Below are 22,987 nucleotides of genomic sequence, written 5' to 3' on the forward strand. Positions count from 1 at the left end.
GGCACCTTGGGCTAAGGAAGATGATTCAAAATTTATCTCCAGCAGCAAAGTTGCCCCAGCCTCCCTGCTAGAGCAATGTGTTTCCATTTATGTGTTATTAAACCACCAACACATTGACATGCTGGGTCTACCTAAGCTCCTGCAAAAAAGGTAACTAAGTGGCTGCTGCAGTGCAAGGAGAGCAATTTTTACTCACTGAGTCCCATGTGTTCCACAGCAGCCACTTTCTAGGGGCTTGCACAGATCTTCTCCTTCTCCAAACCTTAAATAACAAGGTTTGGCAAGGTTGGTTGTTAAGGGAGATGTTTACACACACACCCTGCAGCTGTGACTTTTGTAGCCAAAATAGCATCAATTCTGCTGCTGCCCACACTTCTCTTAATTGGTATGAATTTTAGAAAATATAATAATTTTTTTCCAGTTTTGTACACTTAAAAGATGCCAATGGTATGAAAAAAGAATCTTGCTTTGCTCTTTTGATTGTAATCTCTTCTGTTGTTACCTTGCTAGTATAACCCAGGATTTTGAAAGTGGGTCTCTCTGCTCCCAGGACACCTTCTTCCCTAAAACTTGCCCTATCCTCTCAAAGGAAAGGTGAGAAAAAACAGCTCCCTGGCTTCTGGGAGAAGCACTTCTCCCCCTGAAAACAGTACACCTGATCAAACAGAGTATACTACATTTAACAATTTGATTAAAGAATAAACTTTCCCAACAAGGACAGATCCATTGGTACCAAATGCACCTGGGAGGCACCATAAGTAAATGGTCTATTGGACATCAGATGCAAGTGCCTTGGTTTGAGAGACAGGTGTCTGCTAAGGAAGGCAGGAGCCTCCTGTGGAATGGAAAATGTAATCCCCTTCCCTCTGAATTACTATAATTTTGAAATTAAGGGGATTTCAGGCAATTATATGAGAAATAGGAATAACAGTTCTTTACTAGTATACATAACAAGGCAATAATACAGAAACACTGCCTTAACCTGCCAGAGTCCGGATACAACCTGACACCCTGTCGGGCAGGGTGGTGGCACCAGTCCCATCAAGGGGTGGCTGCACGCCTCTTGGGGTGACAGATGTGGTTCTGTTGAAGCAGGGATCCTGTAGAAGGGTCTGGTCTTCCTCTGAAGGTCCAGCGGTGGTTATGTAGTTCTTGTCCTCTGGGAATCCAGTAGGTAAGGGCTGCCTGTGGTGTTCCAAACCTCAGATTATAGCCAGGTAGGAATGCTCGGCTCCTCCCCCTGGGCGGGGCATCTCACAGTGGGATGATGTAATTCTGTAAGTCATGCAGTGAGGCTGGATGGCCCATTAACAGAAGATATCCCCCGGAAGGAGTTATCAGGGATGTGTCATGGAAGAGACAAAGAACACTGCCCCACCTGGTTTCAACAGATGGTGATGGAATACATACTTTTGGTTACATCTTACACTGTAACCTAAGACAGCAAGTCTGGCTACAGAAATAAGGCTGACAACTCCAACACAGGTAGATCACAGATGCACATTGCAGATGAGAAAGCACTTCCCCCCTCCACCCAGTTTAAGGTCATTCCCTTCCTGCCAGGCCAGCCAGAGCAAAGCTAACACAAACACCAAAGCATTTAGAAAAACAGCAGTTTAATGTGTAGTGGTGAGGTGACAAAAGAAACAAACCATTAAAAGAGCGTCACAGAAAGAAATGTGCCTATTTTTTTTTAAGCATCCAAATGAAAAATGTGAGCAAACTCTTAAGGGAGGTATTCTCTCCTTAAAAGACTCATATTGATGATATTGTTTATGTCTAGAAAAATCTGATTAACACAAGTGATTCAGCAACTCCAATTCTAAAGCTGTGAAAAACAGGCTAAAAAAGCCATAAAACTACGCTGTGATCTCTAAACCCTATATAATTGGGCAAAGACAGATCTTCAAGTTGCTTTGCTACAGCTTTGAATCCAACTGAAGATCTTTTCCTGACCCACAGTCAGGGAAACAATTCACAGAATTAGTGAATAACTTCCAACACTTTAAGAAAAAAGTTGATTTCTTCCCAAAACCGACTCACCAGTGCTTGTGCCATCTAGTGGCCCCTTTCTTCAGGTGAGTACCATGATCCCTCATTAAAAGCCTTTAGCTAAGGCAGTTTCTTTTATTATTTTAAATGAAAGGCTAGAATATGCAATGCAAAACACCGCTGCTGACAGAGTATTATAGAAGAGTAATCCACTGTCTTCTCCAGATACCAACCATTAGCATGAAGCACTTGTACTAAAAAGGGACATGACAAAACTACATTTTCCCTTTCTTCAAAAAGGCCTTGTATCTCCTTAATTTAAATCTCTAACTAGCATGTAGAGCACAGCAACTGCTTATATTAAAAAATGGATCCTTTAGAGTAACACAGCTCTCCTCACTCTCAATTATTTAGGTCTGAAAGACCCCAGCTTGGTTTTCCCGTATGTTTTATTAGAAAAAACAGAACTATAGTTTCAGTTTGGGTTCTTTTGCCTCCAAAGCCTTGGTTGCTAGTTCCACTCTCTCTTTTAACAAGCTAGCTTCTTCAGCACTCTTTTGGGCTTGTGCATGTTTCAGTAAGAAGTGGGTAAGGAAGAGTTTCAACCCTTCCCGCAGCATTCCCAGTTTGGGGTTGTCAGATACCCTGTAAAGATACAGATCAAAAATATTATTTAGTCTGCTCCCGTTTCAGAAGTTGATTCATTTTATCATCTTCTTCAAAAAGGGCTGTAGAAAAAAGACAACCTATAAAAGAAGTTTTATTGAAGAAGCTTTCAAATTACCAAGTCTACCTTGGTTTGGCAAACTGCCCAAACACTTGACATACAACTGGCCCTCAACAACAAAATGGAATAGTGCAGCCTCAGACTTACTTTATGTAAACAATTACATTACAGCAAAAACCAAAGCAAACACCGTGTTCAAGCTTCCTTTTGTTGCTGCATGACAGCTGAAACATCACCAACTAATTTTTTCTAACTTTATGTGACATTGCAAGTCTTATCCACTCAAGTCCTAAGCGTCTCTAAGGATGGAGATTTCCCAGACTCTCCAGACAACTCTGTTCCATATCAAAAAAAAGATTTTTCAGAGAATGTTGAAAAAAAACCCTATAAAAATACCCCAAACCTTTGCCTCATTAGTATCACTTTATTTTTCCTTCTTATGATACCTCCGAGCAATGACTGCTGGCAGAGCAAATCCCACTGCACACGGGTAATACAGCGATAAGGGAAACAGGCAATTACAGAACTTGGCTCATGAAATTCCTATGACCAAAATGATACACTGAATATCTGGAGGCCTTATTTTGTGTAACACCTCTTACAGTTGCATCTCTGTCAGAGCCTGTACCAACACACAAATGACACACTTCCCCCACTCAGCCAGGAGAGCTCACATTTTAAGGGATGGAGGGCTAATGGTGGAAAAGGCACAGTGTAATTCCAAACAAAATTGGCAAACTTCTTATGTTAATTACTACTCAACAAGGGTTCTGTGGAGGTGTCAGTGATCACTTACCTCATAAAAACATCAGTAAGTTCTTCCTCATCTGCTTTGGTTAACAGTGTGCTTAATACCTGTCGCAAGAAACGGACTTTGGGTTTGTCCAGTTCACTGAATTCAATTACCTGGCAGACAGAGAGCGAGAATTAGATTAATTCAAGTATTTCAAACAGCCGGTCTTTTCTCCTAAATGAAGAGTTTTTAGCACACCAACCGGCCTCTGCATCTACTGAGCTTTGAGTTTAGCACAGAATAATTACCTGAGAATGCTGCCTGCAAAAGCCAATCAATAAGGAAAGCAAAAAGCCTTCTAAGGAATAGAAATCTACTTGTACCAGAATACCAGACGTAATTTCTCAATTAGATAAATACTTTGTAAGTACCTGGGACAATCCATTTAATTGCCTGTTTAATATAATTCAGTTATTCTTCTAATAGAATTATATGGACTCCCCATTCTGAAATCCAAGAAATCTACTCAGCACTTTCTTGTCTAATAAAAACAACATCAGCTAAAAACCATAGCACAAAATCCACTGGCAAAGCCTGTTAATAAAGGGGCCTCAGTTCCAACTCTGGATACACTAAAGGAAATAATCTTACAACTGCTCTAGATAAAGAAATGTAGACTTTCTCTATGCCTGGGTCACCGCACATTCCCCTTTCCCAAAATGATAGCATAAACATAATCAATTGGAACAATTTCATAATTTTAAAACAAGTTTGTCTTAGCATAATCAGCTAAAGTACCGCATAGGTAACACAGAAAATACACCTTCCATAGAACTAGCAAATGCAGGAAAAACAGAAGGATTTGAAAAGAAAACACACCTACCTTGAGAACTGAAAGTGGCAGTGATTTTGTCCTTATTAAGTGAGCCAGCAGTGACACCAAGTTGGAGATGGCAGCAGCTGACAGGTTTTCTAAACCTCTGATTTTGTCCCAAATACTAAACTGAAATGTCACCTGGGGGTCAAAGGCAAAAAAATAATCCTGCAAATCAAGTGCCTGTTTAAATGAATAACAATATAGCAAACCTTTTGACCTTCTATTCTTTATAAGCCCTCTGTTAATTAACAGAAATGCTTGATCAGACTGTTCCAATTATTTTAAAATGCATAAAACAGAAGAAGGAAAACCTTCAGCAGTAGTTATTTCATTTCCTATTCAGATCTGACCATGAGTATGCCTTACTGAATGCTTAGCTATACCAGCAGAATTTTTCCTGGGATCAAGATCTTAACAGGCCTGCACCCATTCTCAGGTATTCAGTAATGTCTTCCTAACCACAATTATGACACTAAACCAATGAAGCAACAGAATTGTTTTTACCTGAAATCGTCTCTCATATCCACAAAACTTGTTAGCCAAAAATGCATAGAAGGGGTTGAATGTCTTTTCCTGTAAGCAGCAGTAAAGGATGACATGAACTATTTCTCTCTCCTGCTGATCTTTCAGTCCAAGCCTAAAATGTAGCGAGAAAATGAGAATAATTTTGTAAGGAAAAACTTAGTGACACAAAGTAAGAGCTACAGTCAACATCTGAGAGCAATACTTTAAAACCCCTCCAAACATCACATTAGATTTTACTTGTTACAAAGTACCTACGAAGTCTTTAAAACTTGTAGTGTCCAACCTTTAAGAGTGTTGGCTAAATGAGTATCCTGGTATGGCACTGTGGAAATGCTGAAGCATTATGGACGTTAAAGGAGTAGATGCAAAAGCAAGACCTAAAGAGACAGAAGTGGAATGATAAAAGTATTATTGCCCAGGGAAGGAAAGGTATCCCACTCCATGTTTGTAGCTCTCCATGAACAGAAGAGAGGGCACAGAAGTACCAGCAGTAGAACTGCACCCATGGTTACCACTACCAGGGTTAAACAGTGAAACAAAGGCTAAAAAGTGAAACAAGAACTGTAGGGTCCCATTGTGATTATCTCATGCTTGTACTTATGGTCATGGGAGGAAATCCAGCCTTTGGATCAGTGTAAGCCTATTCTGGAGAAACATTTCCAGGACCCTTCACTTGTGTGGTACTTAGTACAGATAAGAAAATATTCTAAGATGTTTTTCTTACTTGGTGATATGAATTTTTTAATCTCTGGGTCAAATCCACGCTACGTGATACTTGAAATTCATTTTTGTTTGATAGTAGCCTAAGAGGGTACAGTCAGTGATTTCACAGCATCTTAAAAAAGCCTGAAGAAAACAAGATCTACAAGTACTTATGTTGGAGGCCCCAGTATGAAGGCCAAGGATTGAGCAGCTTTCCCACTCCAACCAGTCTAGCTGACCAGTCTAAAAGAGGGCTGAGACACTCTGGCAGGGAGCAGTAACTAACAGTGTACCTGTTTGTGAGTAGTATGACTTAACTTCCTAATGCTGCCAAGTGTTTGGCAGCATTAAAACCAATTAAAATGAAAAATGCATCATATTAGAATCTGAAAAACATCAAACAAAATTCTTCTCATATTCAAGTTTCACAGGGCATTAGTACAACTCAAGAGTACTTTCTAACCAAGTCTGACTCCATTGGAACTTGCCCTACTGTCGGTAGGGTAGCTGGCCATCACCTGATGCCAATATCCCTCCTTTGTACACACCTCCAGACATCTGCATTGCATGTGACCACAGACACAACAGGTGAACAGAGAAAACACTGCTGTTCAGCCCAAACTCCCCAGAATTTAAAGTTTTACAGTAGGAAAATCTGGGATGATTTCTAGGCTGATTGCTAACGAGCAGTGAAAATTCAGACATCTGCACTTCCAAAGGGGTCAGTACTACAAGTGCTGTGTCTGTGTCACAATCTACCTGCTCTCCCATCAGCCAAGTTCCATCTGATTTCAGAGCAACAAAAGGTTTTTTTACAAGTACACAGGTTTTCAGCCATCAGATTTGCATTTAACAGATGACTTGGGAAGTTACACTGCAATCACTAGTTTAGCACACTCTCCTTTTACTTGTTGATCATCACGCCTATCATGACTTGCTTATTTAGGAAATACTCATGTTGCCAGAGTTGTAACCAAGTGACAACACTTGGATATAAATACATATATATACATATATTTGTTCTTCGCAGAACTAGAATTCCTAAACATCTAAAATTTAACAGTCTGGACTATCTTTCACTGCTGAGCTTCACCACAAAACTGTATAGATTTCATAAGCCTGATATTCTTTGATAAAGAATGTGCAAGCACCTCACTGATTCAATTATTCATGAGTTACAGTATTCCCATGGACTTGTGTATCATGATCCTGCTGTAAATGGGATAACTGCCTCTGAAGTAGGTTATTTATCACCAGCAGAAGCCTGCCTCCAAGTAGGTTAGTTATCATCAGCTGAAGCCCAAGATTATCACTGCCTTTAGATCAAAAATAGCAACTGTTGAATCCCCTTTTAAAAGTCAGTACAAATTATATTAGTAGATACAATCACTTTGGTAGACACTTGTTATCCTTAGTTATACATCTCACTCCAGTAGGATAGCTGAGCCTTTTATGAGTGTCTCAGTATTTTCTGAGATGGAAAGTTTCTCAAATTCTTTATCTCTACAAGATAACTTCAAAAATTGCCTCTCCATCAAACTTAAGCAGGATTCATTCTCTCTCCTGAGTGAAACTGTGGTTTGTGAAGGTGTGGCCTTTCAGCTGATGAAGAGGATCCAGTCTCACTCCCTCCTCTTTGTCACCTTGTCTCTTCACCGACACCTCTGCAATCACTGAGCCACTTCAGGAAGCTGCTCTGGCCTCAAACTAATTACTTTCATCTGCAGTAAGGAGGAAAGGAACTGGAAGAAATATAGCAGTCTGGATTTTAAATAGTTTAAATTATCCTTTAACCACATCTCAACTCTGCCACAGAACTAGCAGCAGATGAATCAACAAGAGCAGTTAAAATATTTCTTTATATGCTCTTTCTCATGAGACTGACATCAAACACATGAATACAAATTCCTATAAACTCAGGAACACATGTTCACACTGAAGTTAATTCCTTCACTGACAATTCTGTATACTTTCCATTATACTCTGCCAGATGTGGGCAGATTTAAGAATTCCTCTCCCTGAGTTTGCCATATAAACATCAGCACCAACACACACCAGGGAGCCTGAAGAGAGATTTTCTGCCAAGCCTGTATGTATTCAGATTTGTGTACCAGCTTAAATAGCACAGATGAGAGTCAAGTCCAATTTGCAAATTGAGCTACCAGGTCTTGGCAAGAGCTGCAGCAGCAGCTAATTTCTTTTAATTGAACAGGCCATATTAAGATATTGGAATGACTCCATCACAGTCTTAAATCCAAGCTGTGTTTTGCAGAAGTGGCATTTAATCAAATATTAGTTGACTTTATTACAAAGTCTGTTTTGGTTTGGTAAGCAAATTAAATAATTGCATGCCATCCTGGTAAGACAATACCCTTGAGCTACAAGGCTGTGACAGAAAAGTTCAGACCTGATCTCTCCCCTCCCAGTTACTACAGACTTACAATGAATATTCTGACAAACACAAGGAATACCTCAGTTTGAGCTTTTTCCTGATCACATCTTCTTCAGAAGAGCTGCTTGTCAAGGGGTAAGGAAACTGGTCTTAATGGGAAGCAAACCCAAAGCTAATAAATTATGCAAGAGAGAAGGGGAGGTATTAGAACACTACCAGGTCACACAAGTATGGGCAGAGATGGCTTAACAAGGTGGCAAGAAGTCAAAGAAGAGGCAGTAGTACAGAAATCACAGCAATCCAGCAACAAAACCACGAGATGTTCTAGAGGGGCTTCTGCTCTGCCCCTGTAAGGAAACAAGCCTGCAGCAGCCTTCCATCCACTCTGCTGGGATACACAGATCCAATGCAAAAAGACACAGGCTCCTTACATCAAAAGATGCTGCAAATCACAGTTACAGCCAGGAGTGACAGGAACAGGGGCTACTCCTTTCCTCTGACCGCCAGTCAGTTCTGCCTGCCCACATTAATCCTTATACCAGGTTTCTGGTTCCCTTCTCCAACTCTTTTACCCTATGTGGATTCCTGGCTATGTACTTCTTTTAATTGTATTATCAACTAAATGCATTTAAGCTCAGACCAGAAATGCTGTATTTAAACCCATTTAATGCTATTTTTAGTTCTGGGATGTCTTTTGTGCTAGTCTGTACTTACTTCAGAAGTTTTTCAAAGGCATCCATGAAGTCTTCACTTGTCATCAAGACACAAAAAATACTTCTCCTGATATCAGTGTTCATTCTCAGCTTACGAGCAAGTTCCATTATTTTTGAACTCACCTGAAAATAAAGTTATATGCTATTTTATTTATGTTTGCCTTACAAAAGCTATTTCTATACCTTAAATAACACCATCAATGAAGCTCTCCAGTAAACCATGAATCACCAATCCAAAGGTCCTGAGCTTTTGTCCAGAGGCACAGACATCATCGGGAGCTTTTTCAACTATGGAAATACATTTTAATTTACTTCAATTGTGCCAATTAATTTTAAGATGTGCTTTTCTATTGTAAGTAATTCACCATGACCATCTCACCACATTACTTTTGGAATCAGCTTGGATATATGCCACAGACAGACACCACAACCTGTCAGAATTCCTACCAGCAAATCCATTGTTAAGTCTCTTCTTTCACCTTAGCAATTCCACAGGATAAGAAAAAACAAGCTATACCATATTTGTAGTAACAGCTCTTTTGAAGGAGATGAGTATAATGTTTTAAAAAAATCTAAGAGCAGAATTTACAGTCCAAAATCTTGGTCTTACAAGAGCACATGAAGGTTTTTTTGGTGGGCTCTGAAATGAACTTAATGACATGTATAAAAAATCTTCAGATCACAAACACTTAGACTTAAAATTTGGATTTACCTTTCCTACGTGCAGCTTTTGCTGAGCCTGGCTTTTTGTATCACTGATCATTGGTGCTCCACTCCAGGATGACCCTACGATCCACCAGCGACCAACCTGGTCAGCACTGAGGAGAGACTCCAGAGACACACGGAGCTGAGTGTCTTTTCCTGAACCACTGCTGTGAACCTTGAATAACAAAACAAAAGTAAAAACCAACACAAAAGCTTTTACTTGAAACTCTTTTTTCTTTTCTTACAGAAAACAACAAATACTTTAGTTACTAAAAATGATTTTTAAACAAAAACTTTAAACATACAAGTTTGTATCTCCATAAAGGTCTTCCCATGTTTCCTCCCCAACCTTTGTTTCAATCAGCAACCTGAAAAGAATTTACAATTTTCCACATGCTGTAATTTTTTAAATGCATAAAGTTGCATAAATCTACATGTAGAAGCTCTTGGGTTTTTTATTTGAAAAAAGAGATAATAATCTAAAAAGTAGGCATCTTCCAATCATGAAGTTTGATTAGAATTCAGATGATGCTGACATTGCAGCATCTTACAATCTGGTCATGATTTTCCTTTTGAACACTTGTGATTACATACAAAGACAACAAACTGCCTTATGTATTGTACAGTTCAAATAAAAATTTTAAACCCTGTGAACAAAGAACAAACTTTCAACAAAAGAGTCTAGAAGCCTACCAGGAGGACTGCAAAAATTTAAGAGAGGAAAACCTACAGAACTAGGTTACCTAGCTTATTCTGATATGCACATCCTGCACTGATAAATTACTTTCACCTCTTTTATACTGGGTTGTTCTAGACAAACTGCCCTCTCTGTCAAAAAAAAAAAAAAAAAAAAGAAAACAAAAAACCCCCAGGAAAGCTGACATCCAATACAAATAATTACTCCTGCATTAAGAAGAACAAGGCTACACCTGCCAAGAAAGTTCTCACCAGCGCTCTCTGCAATTTGAGGAGTCTTTCCACTGGCTCAGGATCATAACCAGGAATCTTACGCATGTCATTGTTCCTAAGTGCCAGCATAGTCTCCAGCATAAAACGAACCTATTGGGAAAAGAAAGAGTTCTGTAGATTATGTGCTGTGGGTTTATTAAGTAAAGTAGAAGAGTGTACCTTGAAATTACTATTCTGTGAGAATAAGCAGCTCAGCTGGCTATATACATCAAAATTTAAATACAACATGTTTACTTTAACCCCTATTATATTAATTTGTGTTCAAGTTTACTTTAACCCCTTTTATACTAATTTGTGTACAAGCTTCATCTGCTAAACACCATGCCTCAGTGACCATTTTTTGAAGGGCACAAAGTATCATGAAACAGAAAATCTGACCATTGCATAAGATACAAACCAGTCCTGTCTCACCCATCAGAAGCATTTTGGTGTCTGTGTACTAAGAACTAACGGGGAAAGACAAACAAGAAGAATGCAAGTAACTCAATATCACACTAATGGTAATTTATAACCTAAACAGAATGTAGCAGAAAATGTTTCTGTAAATTAAACTATGTATCCAAGTACTTATTACAGTCTGTTGAGAATATAAAATCTTTAAAACAAACACATACCCTAGTCTGATCCTGGAATTTCTTCTCTGCTGTGCTTGCTTTCCTCTGGGCTTCAGTGATCAGTTCCTTCAAAGCCAATGCATCATCTTTTCTTAAGGAAAAGCCCACATTTTTCAGAAGAAATAAAATCAGCTCAATCTCTTTTTCAGTGAAAGTGCTAACAAGCTTTTTCAGAATATCAAAGATCAGCAGGCAATGAACCACATGGAAGTTGTACAGATGAGCAATCAAAGCAAGCAGATTTTCACATTCTTTCCCTTCAGCATCACTTTTACAGAGTTCATCAAATTTCTTCACCACGGCTTCCAAAAAGTGAGCACCGACCTGGCAACAATTCCATCAAGGGGAAAAAAAAAGAAAAAAAAATCCAGCCATTAACTGTAAGTAGATTTTACAGATGTCTGTAAAACATTCATTTTTGGGTCACTGCCACTATTAATTTTAAAGAAATACTGTTGCTTCTCTTAACCAATATGGATGTTCGACATTTACATACACAAATATTTAAGAGGTGTGACGTTTTTGTAGAAGTCTATGTCATTTACACCTCATATATGACATCCAGTTGCCTTTTAAAGCCTGTGCAAGAAAAACAAGTATTATGAACCTACAGTACACATTTACATAATTTTCATGGACACATATTAGCATCTTTCCAGCTGTCAGGCTAGCATGCTGTTACTGCTAGTCATTCATCCAGGAAAAGCCGCATGTCAAAAACCAAAATCATTGCTGAGTTCGGCACTCCAGAACAAAATCCTTAACAGGAGGATAAAAAAATAATATTGTGAAAAAAATCCCCAAAATACCAAGTTTTCACAGTTGTGGAGCACGAGCTTAAGCTGCTTTTGAAATGGGGATAATTCTTAGATGTTTGTCAGTGGTACAGCCGGGAAAAGAAATTTTGGAATATATTTACTTCTGAAGAGAGAACTGATGCTAAAGGCTGGGATTAGAAAGCCTACCAAAACACAGGGAGACAATGAATACACTGCTGCTAAATAAACCTCTCACCCATTATTACTGTGCTAAAATATGCTGTTCTTAAGGAAACCAGAAGTCCCAGCAGCAGTACTGACTTGCTTTACAAACCTTGACCACCTTAAGTGTTAACTATCCAGTGGCTGCACAAATTTATAAACAGAGCCCAACTCCTGCATTGCTCAACCTAATCTTCAGTGCAGCTGTACTATCACTCGTTCATGTAATGCACATTGTATATTTATTTTACAGAAACATTATATTTGCAGTCAGAACTGCCTTTCAAGCACAAAGAGGGACAAAAAAACCATTTAATGCCAAGGCTACACGGAGAAAGCTGCTGTAATTGCATCCATCTGATATTTAATATGGTTTCAGAGCCAGCATTCAGGCCACTGTATGACAAACTGAAAAACTTGCATTAATACATCTTTTGCACTGAGATGTGGCAGGGGGAAAAAAAGAGTAATCTAATAGGAACATACTGCTGAAAAAACTGTTTCCTGAGAGACATTTCACTGAAATTAGCTAAAATCTTCCCTTTGACATCAGTAGCTTCAGCATCAGCTTAAGTGAGAGATTTTATCTCACTCATCAGGCTTAAAAACACAACACAAAATCTCCTCAAAAAATTGCCATGCTTTTTAAAGTTTTTATTATTCCATGTTATAACTACTTAATTCCACTGATGATTTGCATGATTTGCTTAGAAAATCTGTAAAAGGATTTCTGTAATTGTAACACTTTTCTTATCTGGATACACATGATTCAAACAATACCCTCATGTATCCATGAGAACAGAAATGGATTAGTGCAACTAAAGGGAAGAGAAGCTGAAGGTTAAAAATTTTTGATTACTGGGGGCAGAAAGATTTTGATGAAAAAATGATGGTTTTATAACTGACCAGTGGTAACTCATGGAGGAAATAAAATCAGATAAAGCAACAGATTTAGACCCTTTCACCTGTGGAAGCCTTGCAAATAAGCCACAAAACACTGATGAAACTCAACTAAAGATGCTTGTTAGTGACACACAATTAAAAATCACAAGGCAATTCAAAGAAAACAAGGAAAACACTCTACAGTATCTATTATTATTCAAAGTTTGTCCCAAGCACAAGAATTACCTCAATTCCTACATTATGATGAAGGATGCTAACCAGAAGGACGTGCTCCATCATCAGTCTTGCAGGCATGGCAACTGCAGTAACACAGGCATTCATGAGAATGTCTGTCAGAGTGTCATTCATGTCCTTTCTGCTGTTGGCCATGTAGAGCTCTTCCATCTGTCCACTGATGGAGGACAAATTTGGTTCACTCAGCCTATGGAGAAACAAATTCCAGTGTTCACTCTTTCTTCTCCTTACACAGTTTTGAGTTCACCTAACAAACAACTATTCTTTTTAGAGAAACTAGTTTGACTTCAGAAGAAAAGATTGAAGATTGACAAGATGACTGTAAGGGACCTTTTGTATTTTACTGTGTTTTCTAAACTAAAAAAGTACAGTACATTTAATTTGAGTGTAATTTTTTGCAAAAAAACCCACTACTTGTAAAAACACATTAGCAGCAGTATTTACAAAGCACTGTCAATCTGCTTACTGTCACACTGAACAAATTTCTCAAGAAAACAGACTGGTTTTAGCAGTTTTAACTATGGCACATCGCAGTCTTTGAAGAAATTAAGTATGAAAGTAATTCATACTTTAACCATATGGTATATCAAATTTCTAATGACTGAACAAACTCTAGTCTGCGTTTTACAGGTAATGGATGAAAATTGCCAATAGATTTCTTATTTAAAAACCACTCTAAAATTGAAATGAATGTTAATTACTTTTTCTATTCTTCAGTACTTCAATATATGAAGGGTTGCTCCTTCTCAGTTGTAGTGTTGGAAAAATTTAATTTAAAAAAACCTTAGACAACCCAAAACTTGTTTTCTTGTGAGGTTTTTTATAAGCATACTCCAACTCCAACTGACACTTAGTAATTATAACTAGCACTTGCAGGCAACTGCTGTGTGGAATTCAGCCCAATCTTAAATTTATTTTCTAGATTTTTCAACACCTATAATGACTAACTTTGAAGAATTTATACCAATAAAGATAATTATTCTTAACAATAGTAGACATGATTGCCAACTTAAAATCAGCTTGTGAAGAGAAAAGTCACATCTTTGCCACCTGGGCTTGAATGATGAGCATTGTCACATTGATCTAGAAAGATTAATGACTTTCCTTATTACATTACCTATTAATGAGGCCATTGACCATTTTCTTCAGTCTTCCCAATTCTTCTCTTTTCTTGTCATCTACTGTCTCCTGAGCTTTCCTTATTTGAGGAGGAACATACTTTGTAACACCGTGATTATCACTCTTACCAGAAAAAGAAGAAAACAAGGTATCAGATGAGACCAGTATCTTAAATACTTGAACACAAACACACATCTCTATTTAAGATTAAAATACCAAACTTTTAGTTAAGGATATATCTTACCATGTAATAACCAATGTCAAAGGAACAACATGCAGAAAAGAAGCAGGCAAAAAGGTAACCCTTTAAAACAAACTTGATAGCAGCAAAGCCCCTCTTCCCTATACATGAAATTTTCTTTAAGTTATGGTCATTAAAACCTGACATCTTAGGTCCTGGGTTTACTCAAGTTTTATCAGCGACACTTTAAGTTTAGGCCCATGAGGGCTAAATGACCTGTATGACCTCCTCTCCTCCACCCATTCAACAAGACCTAATACTGGCAGAACCTCTGAGATCGTTCAGAAAGTAACATTTCAGTGTGTAACCGCTGCTAATTTCAACACAAGCTCTCTTTACGGAAGAGTTAATCATATTCTTACACTCAAACGCCAGGGCAGTTCCTTTTATTTGCAGATTTCACACATATAGAGCTCCCACATGCCTTGTGTTGGAGGGTATTACCTGCCACCAGCATGACTCGGGAACTCTCCCCTCTATGCCTAACAAGTGTCCCTAGGACCTGGCAGACCCCTCAAGTCAACACTGTCGCTGGGCCCGGCTGTTTTGAACCAGGACAACACTCCACATGGCCCAACTGGACAGCAAACACCCGGGCTTAACCGCGGCGATGCAACTCTGCTTTATGTTCAGGTTGCGGGACGTGCTTTGGGAAGCAGGTCTGTGCTATCTGAGGAGAACATCCTACCTCTGCCTCCACCTCCTCCTCCTCGCTCGAGGGCTCGCTGGCCTCTGGCACCCCGCTGTCCTCGGGGGACGAGCTCTCGCTCTCCCAATGTCCTTCCACGTCATCCGCCTCGGAGGGGTCTGAGGTGTCTTCCTGAGCTTCCTCGTCCTCACCATCCTCCTCGTCCTCACCATCCTCCTCGTCCTCATCTTCCTCCTTCTTCCTCGGCGGGCGCTCCCGCGGACCCGGCTGGGTCTCCTCCTGCTCCTCCTCGTCGCTGCTCTCGCACAGCTGGCTGAGCCCGGCCCGTGTGCCCAGCGCTCCCAGCACGTATCCCAGCCCGTCCCGCAGGAAGCTCTGCGGCACCCGCTCGGCCGCGGAACCTTCCTGCTTCTTGCGCCGCTTCCCGAGCCCCAGCTGCCGCTCCAGCCGCCGGATCTCCTTCTCCTCCTCCTCGTTGGCCTCCAGCAGGGCCCGTTTCCGCGCCGAGGTGGCTGCGGCGGTCGAGAGGGCCTCAAGGGCTGCCGATGTCTGTGCCGACACCGGCCTGGGCCGCTGCTTCCCAGCGGCGGGCGAAGCCGGGGCTCCGAGGCGAGCGGCGGGAGCGGGCTTGGCCGGGGCGGGCTTGGCCGGGGCGGGCTTGGCCGGGGCGGGCTTGGCCGGAGCGGTGGGAACCTCCACCAGCTCCCCGCGTTGGAGTCGGCGGCGGCGGCTCCGCTTGAGCCTGCGCTTCTCCTTCCTGGCGTCCCGGCGGCTCCTGCGGCTCTGCCTCCCCGAGTCTTTCAGCAGGGCCAGCGACGGCTGGCCTCCGGCCGCCTGCACATAGTCCTGCACCGCCTGCCGCAGCCGATCCAGTTTCCCGCCGCGGCGGGCGCGGGCGGCCGCCCCCCGCTTCATCCCGCCCGCGGCCACACCGCGCCTGGGCGCCGCCATCTTGGAGAGGGGCCGGGCGGCCGCTTCCGCCGCGCTGCCGCCATGGCGGGCACAGCGCCCCCTGCTGGGCGCAGGCGGCTCCAGCTCTGAGGGGACGGGGTTCTTGAGCGCCGCACCAAAGGCTCTCTGTCCGTAGAGATCCCGTCGTTTGTGCGTATGTATTTTAGAATCACGGAATAACTGAATGAATTAGGTTGGAAAAGACCTCTTAAATCATGGAGTCCAACCTATGACCGAACACCATCACGGCAACTAGACCGTGGCATTAAGTGCCACGTACAGTCCTTTCTTAAACACCTCCAGGGACCGGGATTCTACCACCTCCCTGGGCAGCCCATTCCAGTCACCCTTTCTGTGAAGAAATTTCTCCTAATGTCCAACCTGAACATCCTCTGGTGCAGTTTGAGGCTGCATCCTCTCATCCTGTCACTTGCTACCTGGGAGAAGAGCCCAACCCCCACCTGGCTACACCCTCCTTTCAGGAGGTTGTAGAGGGTGGTAAGGTCTCCCCTGAGCCTCCTCCAGGCTAAACAACACCGTTTTCCTCATCTGTTGCTTATAAGACATGCTACGGACTCTTCAGCACCTCCATTATCCCTTTCTGGACATGCTCCAGAAAGAAAATGCAAGGCTTGTCCATCTTCTTATGCCAGGGACTGGAACAATTTGTCCTTCACACCCTGGCTGTGATCACAAGGCTCCCATGGGGCATGAGGCTCTTGCTGATGCCTCTTGAGGAGCCGAGGGACACCAGCCCCTGGCCTCTCCTCCACCTGCCAAGACCCGCATTTTAAGCCCCTTCCAACCCTGCCAAGCTCGGGTGTCTCTTCCTGAGTGTGCCAGCGCAAACATCCACGGCCATGTCCTTCTGTAGAGGAACTTGGGGGTGCTGATGGATGACAAGCAGTCCATGAGTCAGCAGTGTGTCCTTGTGGCCAAGAAGGCCTTGGGATCCTTGAATGCATTCGGAAGAGCATTGCCAGCAGGTCAGGGAGGCGATCCTGCCTCTCTATTCAGCCTTTGTGATGCACAGCTGGAGTGCTGTGTGCAGTTCTGGGCTCCTCAGTACAAGAGAGACATGGAGCTCCTGGGGCAAGTCCAGTGGAGGGTACAAAGAGGATTGAGGGACTGGAGCATCTCTCTTATGAGGACAGGCTGAGGGAGCAGGGCCTGTTCAGCCTCTAGAAGAGATGACTGAGAGGGGACATCATTAATGTAAATAAATATCTATGGCAGGGTGCCAAGAGGATGAACCAGGCTCTTCTCAGTGGTACCAAACATTAGCACAAGAGGCAGCGGGTAGAAACTGATGCACAGAAACTCCACCTAAACATGACGAAGAACTTTGTTGTGTGGGTGACCATGCACTGGAGCAGATTGCCCGGAGAAGATGTGGAGTCTGCCTTACTGGAGGTATTCCAGAACCATCTGGATGCAATCCTGTGCCGTGTACTCTGGGATGACCCTGCTTGAGCAGGAAGATTGGACCAGATGACCCACTGAGGTCTCTTCCAACCCGACCCATTCTGGGATTCTGTGACAGCTGCCAGCTTCTCTTGGGGCATTTCCACCCTCAGCAGCGTGCAGGGCAAGGTTGATGCCACTGCTGGGATCTGTGTACGTACCACAGGCACACATCTTCCTGGCTCTGCACAGCTGGTGACAGCTTGTCTGTCATCTATGTGATCAGGGGAAATTAAATGTCCCATGGCAGTTTGCTGCTGTCAGCAGGAAAACCAATTCGTTAGTCTTATTTTTAGTCTCTGCTGTGCTCTAGGCTTATGGAGCCTGCTGGGTGTGTGCCAGTCTTGTCTGGCAGATGCCTAGAGTTCCCCAAAACACTGAATTTTCCCAAAGTTCATTGAAAACTGGGCAGAGGAAAGAATTTCTTGGCTGAACAAAGAGCCTCAAGATGAGCTTAGGCCTTAGCAGACATGAGAAAAACACAAATGAAAGCCAGGACACATGACCCAGTTTCCGAAAAAGGGCTGGTCTTGAACCTGCTGTGGGGACCAAATCCAGAGGAAGTCAGGTGTTACAGTGGGGATACTGCAACACGTGTATCAGACAAGGAGACCCGTGGAAAAGAAATATCTATGGACGGATTCTTGGTAGATGTTTCAGAGATGTTTATTTCTCCAGCCGCATGGCCGGGGCTCTGCCGAGGAACTGCTCAGTCACGGGACCCGAGGGTCCTTGCCGGGCAGGGGAACACAAAACAACCAGTGGGGAACGAGGCTGAGCAGGGGCAGAGAAACGCCGTGTCTGTCCCCCAGGGCCCCTCTCCCAGGACCACATGGCAGGGGGAAGGGACCCCGACAGTCAGGTTTCATTTTGTTTGTCATGGTACTCCTGACCTCTTTTGGACAATGAAGTACTGTGTAGGACTTACATTTTACCTGAAAATCTAATATGGCTTTATTACTCAGAAGATTATTTTTGTCTTTCTATGCATGTTTCCATATTCTCTGATTACATCATATGTCCTAGATGACCCATGCCTCGGAAATTCAGCTTTCTCTAGGCTGATGCATAATGAATCTTTCATCCTCACTGACAAAATATGTTGCATTGATTTGTCAAGGCATTGCTTTGCTACATTTTAAACTATATATTATGTTGTAATTTATTGCCGGGCCACTCTCTATTCATGCACAGACAGCTCACATGCATTTTGCATCCTATTTATAGATTTATTGATAATAGTAATCCAGCAGCATGTCAGAATGTAAGCTAAATACAGCTGAATATAATTTGAGAAAATATTAGGTGCTTTTAGAACTCTTTAAGATTTGCATCTTCCTTGTGTCTCATCATGTAATTTGTTATTCAGGGCAAGAGAGCTTTCCAATAATGGGAAATTTCATGTATCTTCAAAGAGAGAAAATGCTGATATTTGCCTTCTTCAATTATTCATGTCACAAAGCAAAATGTGAAGAGCATGTATTTTGTTGAACCCCATAATCTCAAACTGGGTGAAAATGGGCATGCTACTTTTGCAAAAAATGTATGGATAGAAATATTATTACCTGGTTTTGAAGTAAAAATACTTTCAAAGAATTAAAACAATATTTCAGACAAAACATGAATATCATAGTCAAGAAAATGTAATATTTGAAGAAATACCAATCTGCTTAATAGACTAATCTAGCGTTGAAATCTGGTGATGCCATATCAAAAGAAACACATTACAAGAAATATTTCAGATCCTATCCCAGAATGTTGTGGCTTATTATTTTACATTTACCAATTTGGCTTCAAGTACCTGGTAAATACAGTCTTCTTAAGATCTAAAATGTGAATAAATTAGAAACTCCTGCCAAGGTCTCTTCCAACATTCCTGTGTTGTCTAAATACCAGAAAAGGGAGGAAATCCAGTTTCCATTTCACAGATTTCACATTTAGAGCTCTGCATCATGTGAGCATTACTTATCAAACAGGAATTCGGAATTGAGGGTACATTTTGTAATTGTCTTTTGTTTTGACAGTGATCCCACATCAGAGAACAAGCCACGAGGGTAGGCTTCACATTTGCAATGAAATTGAGCATAATGGCATGATTCACTGGAAATGAAAGTTCATATAGAATTGTTCCTTCCTGCTGAGATAATCTTTGTTAACAGATTTCCTTTCCTATTACTTTATTTTCATGGATTATTATTTCCCAACCCTTAGCAGAATGAGCAGAATACAATTCCTTTAGCTGCTTCTCTGCTATTGTCTCCTGATCACCTCCCACATGCCATGAAAATGTGCCTTTGTGACTACATAATGCACATAGGTATATTCTGGCTCTTTTGTAATTTGCAGCTATTGAGAATATTTATCACTACAGGAAATATCAAAGCAGCACCAGAAAGACTTTTAGACTGAGCTCAAAAGGGTTGCTCTTTGTTCTCATCAATGGAGAAAACAGCCTGATTAATGTAAGAACATGGCTTTAAATACAAAGCCTTTTTTGACTCTACAGACTAAAAGCTTCTTGCCAGAATGAATTTATTCCAAGCACTGAGAGCCTCAGAACAGTGCAAGTTGCTCTGCTATGAGTACCCAGCACAGCATCCATCTACTGGAGGTACTGCTTCTCCCCATGTCATACTGTCACCACTGGGATCAGCAGAACTGAAATTTGGTCTGCTGGGAAAGATTGTCTGCAGAAGGACAATTTTCTTCTGGAAAACATTTTCCAGAGTCTCAAGGGAGTACAAAGTTGCTGGCTCTTAAGATGTGTTTCAGCCCTACCTATTGAAGAAGGTATTGGCAGGTGAAGAAAGTGGTTTCCGTGGTGTTTTAAAGATACATCCCTGATGCTCAGAATCTTTTTTGGTTGTTGGTTTGTTGGGTTTTTTGTTTTCTTGGTTTTGGGTTCTTTATTTGTTTTTGTTTTGGTTTTTTTTCCAGGGTGTATGTGCTAAGTAATTCCTGCACTCTTGGTCTGTAGACAGCTTAGCCAGGCATGCTGAAAACTGACTACACAAAGAATCTAGAAAAAGATCTGTTCTGGCACTTTCTCCCACATTTCCATCATCTTTGTACCTGACCTTGGGCTGGTCATTTATCTTCTCTCTGCTGCCTTTGTACAAAATGAGTCTCTTTCCATCATTCTGAGACTAAAGCCACACAAGTATATCCTCCTGTATCTCCAAGTTTGTCTGCTGAGGACATTCCCACCCACAGCACCTCCCCTTGAGGGGTAATTCCTGCTTCTTCTCTGTGGCTGCCCCAACAGATTTGCTGACCAAAAGCTGTTTGCTGAGTTTTTCATGTAATTGCTGTCTTTTAGTCCCTGAAATCAATGTCATTTCAGTCAGTGCTCACTGGTGATGCTCCTTAAAAGAGATCTACCATTATTTTAAGATAATTTAAGCTGTTTGATTGAGACAAATTAGAAAGTAACCATGAGTATTTCATACGGGGATGTCTGTAGTTCTCCCCCTCCCCTCCAAAAAAGCAGCAGCTAAAAGTGGAAATCTCAGCTGGCAAAACTTGAGTAGGGAGAAGATGCGTATTCACTGATTTTGATCATCAATATCTTTTAGTTCATTGGAAGGAAGGAGTGGGTAGTAAAGGTTATTATTTAGATAAATGATCTGAAAGACAAGCATAAAAAAGACGGATATGGTGAGTGAAAGCAGAAATCCATTTCCCCAATCCATTAGCAATTTTAGTTTTAAACTACAGGGAGATTATCTAATACGTGGCACAAGGTTGACTGAAAAAATGCAATCATATTACTTTTTGCTATTAAAAGGAATAGGTAAATTGCAACTAAAATGAGATTTTAAATTAGTGTTTTGTGCACATCATAGTTTAAAAAAACCCCAGTTGTAAATCAGAATAGCACCATTGGTCAAAGTCCCACATTATGGCACTTTGCATTTTTCATACAAAATTTATATAATCAAAGCTTCTGTGCCAAGAATTGTCTCTGTGGGAGACTTTGTGCTAAACACCAACCTTATCTAATGAACACTTGTATTGTCATTTAGAAGGCAGTTTTCATCAAAAATCTGTAAATACATACCAAGGGATCCTTTTCTCTCTGTTCTTTCTCCTTTGTTGTTAATTACTTAGCTTTAACATACCAGTTGTAATTCTGTTCCCAGAAGATCAGTCTTTATCAGCTATTTCTTTAGTACTGACAAGGAAACTTTACAAAAAGAATACTTAGGAGTGATGCTCCAGAATAAATACTTGGGAAGGCTTGAATTCAACAAACAAATTCCTTAAACTTAACATTTTTTACCCGTTTGTTTATTTATTTACAAAAGTGAGGACAGTGGCAAGAGTACATGTGGCCCTGACACAGGAGCAGTTGCAGCAGTAGCAGTGTGCAGTGCTGCTGTTCATCCCCCTGCTAGCACTGTCTCTTTGGTACGTGGTGTAAAGTGATCATTTCCAGGGACAATCTCCAGCTGCTTTTTCAGCTCAGTGGGGTGCTCCTAGCTGTTAACAAAATTCTTACTGCATTTTTTCTGAGGCTTTTGCTAAACATGCAAAATATGATGTGTGTCTGAGCCAAATAGAATGAAGCATTTGGAGGTCTCTCCAGGGTGTCAGCAACCTTGTACTGAAACAATGATATCAATTCATACACATTGGCTGCCATTCTATATTTTAATCCCAGTTCTTATAAAGCATGATGTTATTATGTATAATATAGTATTGATTTAAGGTACAGTTCCTGATCTGGAGCTCTGCTTACATGACCATAAGCAGAGTGCAGCAGTGCAGCAGTGGACTGTGCCTGCCCCATCTCTAGTTACAGACCCTTCTCTCAAAGTACTTTGAAATAGCCACACTGATCTAAGCCTGACAGACCATAGGGTTCTTCTCCCTCAGTTTAGACAGACATCTACAGCTGAGCCAGTCACCTTGATTTCTGTTTATAGTCAAACGGAGAGAAATAATGACTCTTAGAGAAAAAAAACTCATCTAATTCATCTTAGGCTTCTGCTTCAGGACACGATGATCAGTGCCTTAGACTCCCTTAACCCAAGGTGAAAAGGCTGCCTTCCATGACCGGCTTAGCTGCAGGCAATGGCCTTGGAGATACCTCATTAGGTGACTCATGCAAAGGTCATGGCAGCAAAACAAAACCATACTCAAATGACCTTAAGTGACCTAGTGTTTACACAGTTTGTGTCTGGCAGTATCTGACACTGGATACCACCCTAATCTAGTCCTTCACTTCATGACTTCCCTTTCAAGTGATTGCCATCTTTCAAACCTGCCATTTTGCAGCTACTTTAGGTCAATCTGCCACGAATTTGTCCGGGTAATGCACTTCCCCATGTTAACACCAGGAGTCATGGCATAATGCACCAAATTCAAGATTTGATCACAATGAAACTAAAAAGTTTTTAAATTGGACTGCCTTAATTTTGATTCAACTACACAAAGAGGTAGCTAGCTGTGGGAAAGGGAAGAGAACGTCTTCCAGTTGCAGCGCAGAGCAAGA

The 22,987-nt window shown here is 41.4% G+C and overlaps 1 protein-coding gene across 1 annotated transcript; it reads right to left on the bottom strand.

Annotated features, from left to right (window-relative positions):
• Positions 1-1,599: 1,599 nt before the first annotated feature.
• On the bottom strand, positions 1,600-16,050 carry NOM1 (nucleolar protein with MIF4G domain 1). The gene is made up of 11 exons (XM_042043905.1): positions 15,115-16,050; positions 14,184-14,308; positions 13,058-13,253; positions 10,950-11,273; positions 10,315-10,425; positions 9,374-9,541; positions 8,663-8,784; positions 4,834-4,966; positions 4,336-4,467; positions 3,516-3,625; positions 1,600-2,637 (listed from the first exon to the last, which is right to left on the bottom strand). Exons 1-11 carry the CDS (start codon positions 16,024-16,026, stop codon positions 2,460-2,462), a joined length of 2,511 nt encoding a protein of 836 aa, XP_041899839.1. The 5' UTR covers positions 16,027-16,050; the 3' UTR covers positions 1,600-2,459.
• Between the last annotated feature and the right edge of the window lie 6,937 nt (positions 16,051-22,987).

Source organism: Corvus kubaryi, unplaced genomic scaffold, assembly GCF_017639235.1.
Source record: "Corvus kubaryi isolate FWS band 111438036 unplaced genomic scaffold, C.kubaryi_AGA036_p1.0 37398, whole genome shotgun sequence".
Lineage (NCBI taxonomy): Eukaryota > Metazoa > Chordata > Aves > Passeriformes > Corvidae > Corvus > Corvus kubaryi.

Coding starts and splice junctions, on each gene's coding strand:
- NOM1 (XM_042043905.1), bottom strand. CDS start 16,026: ATGGCGGCGCCCAGGCGCGGTGTGGCCGCGGGCGGGATGAAGCGGGGG. Junction 9,542..10,314: donor TCAAATTGCAGAGAGCGCTG/GTGAGAACTTTC, acceptor TTGTTATTCAAG/GTTCACAGCAGTGGTTCAGG. Junction 2,638..3,515: donor CTTACTGATGTTTTTATGAG/GTAAGTGATCAC, acceptor GTATCTTTACAG/GGTATCTGACAACCCCAAAC.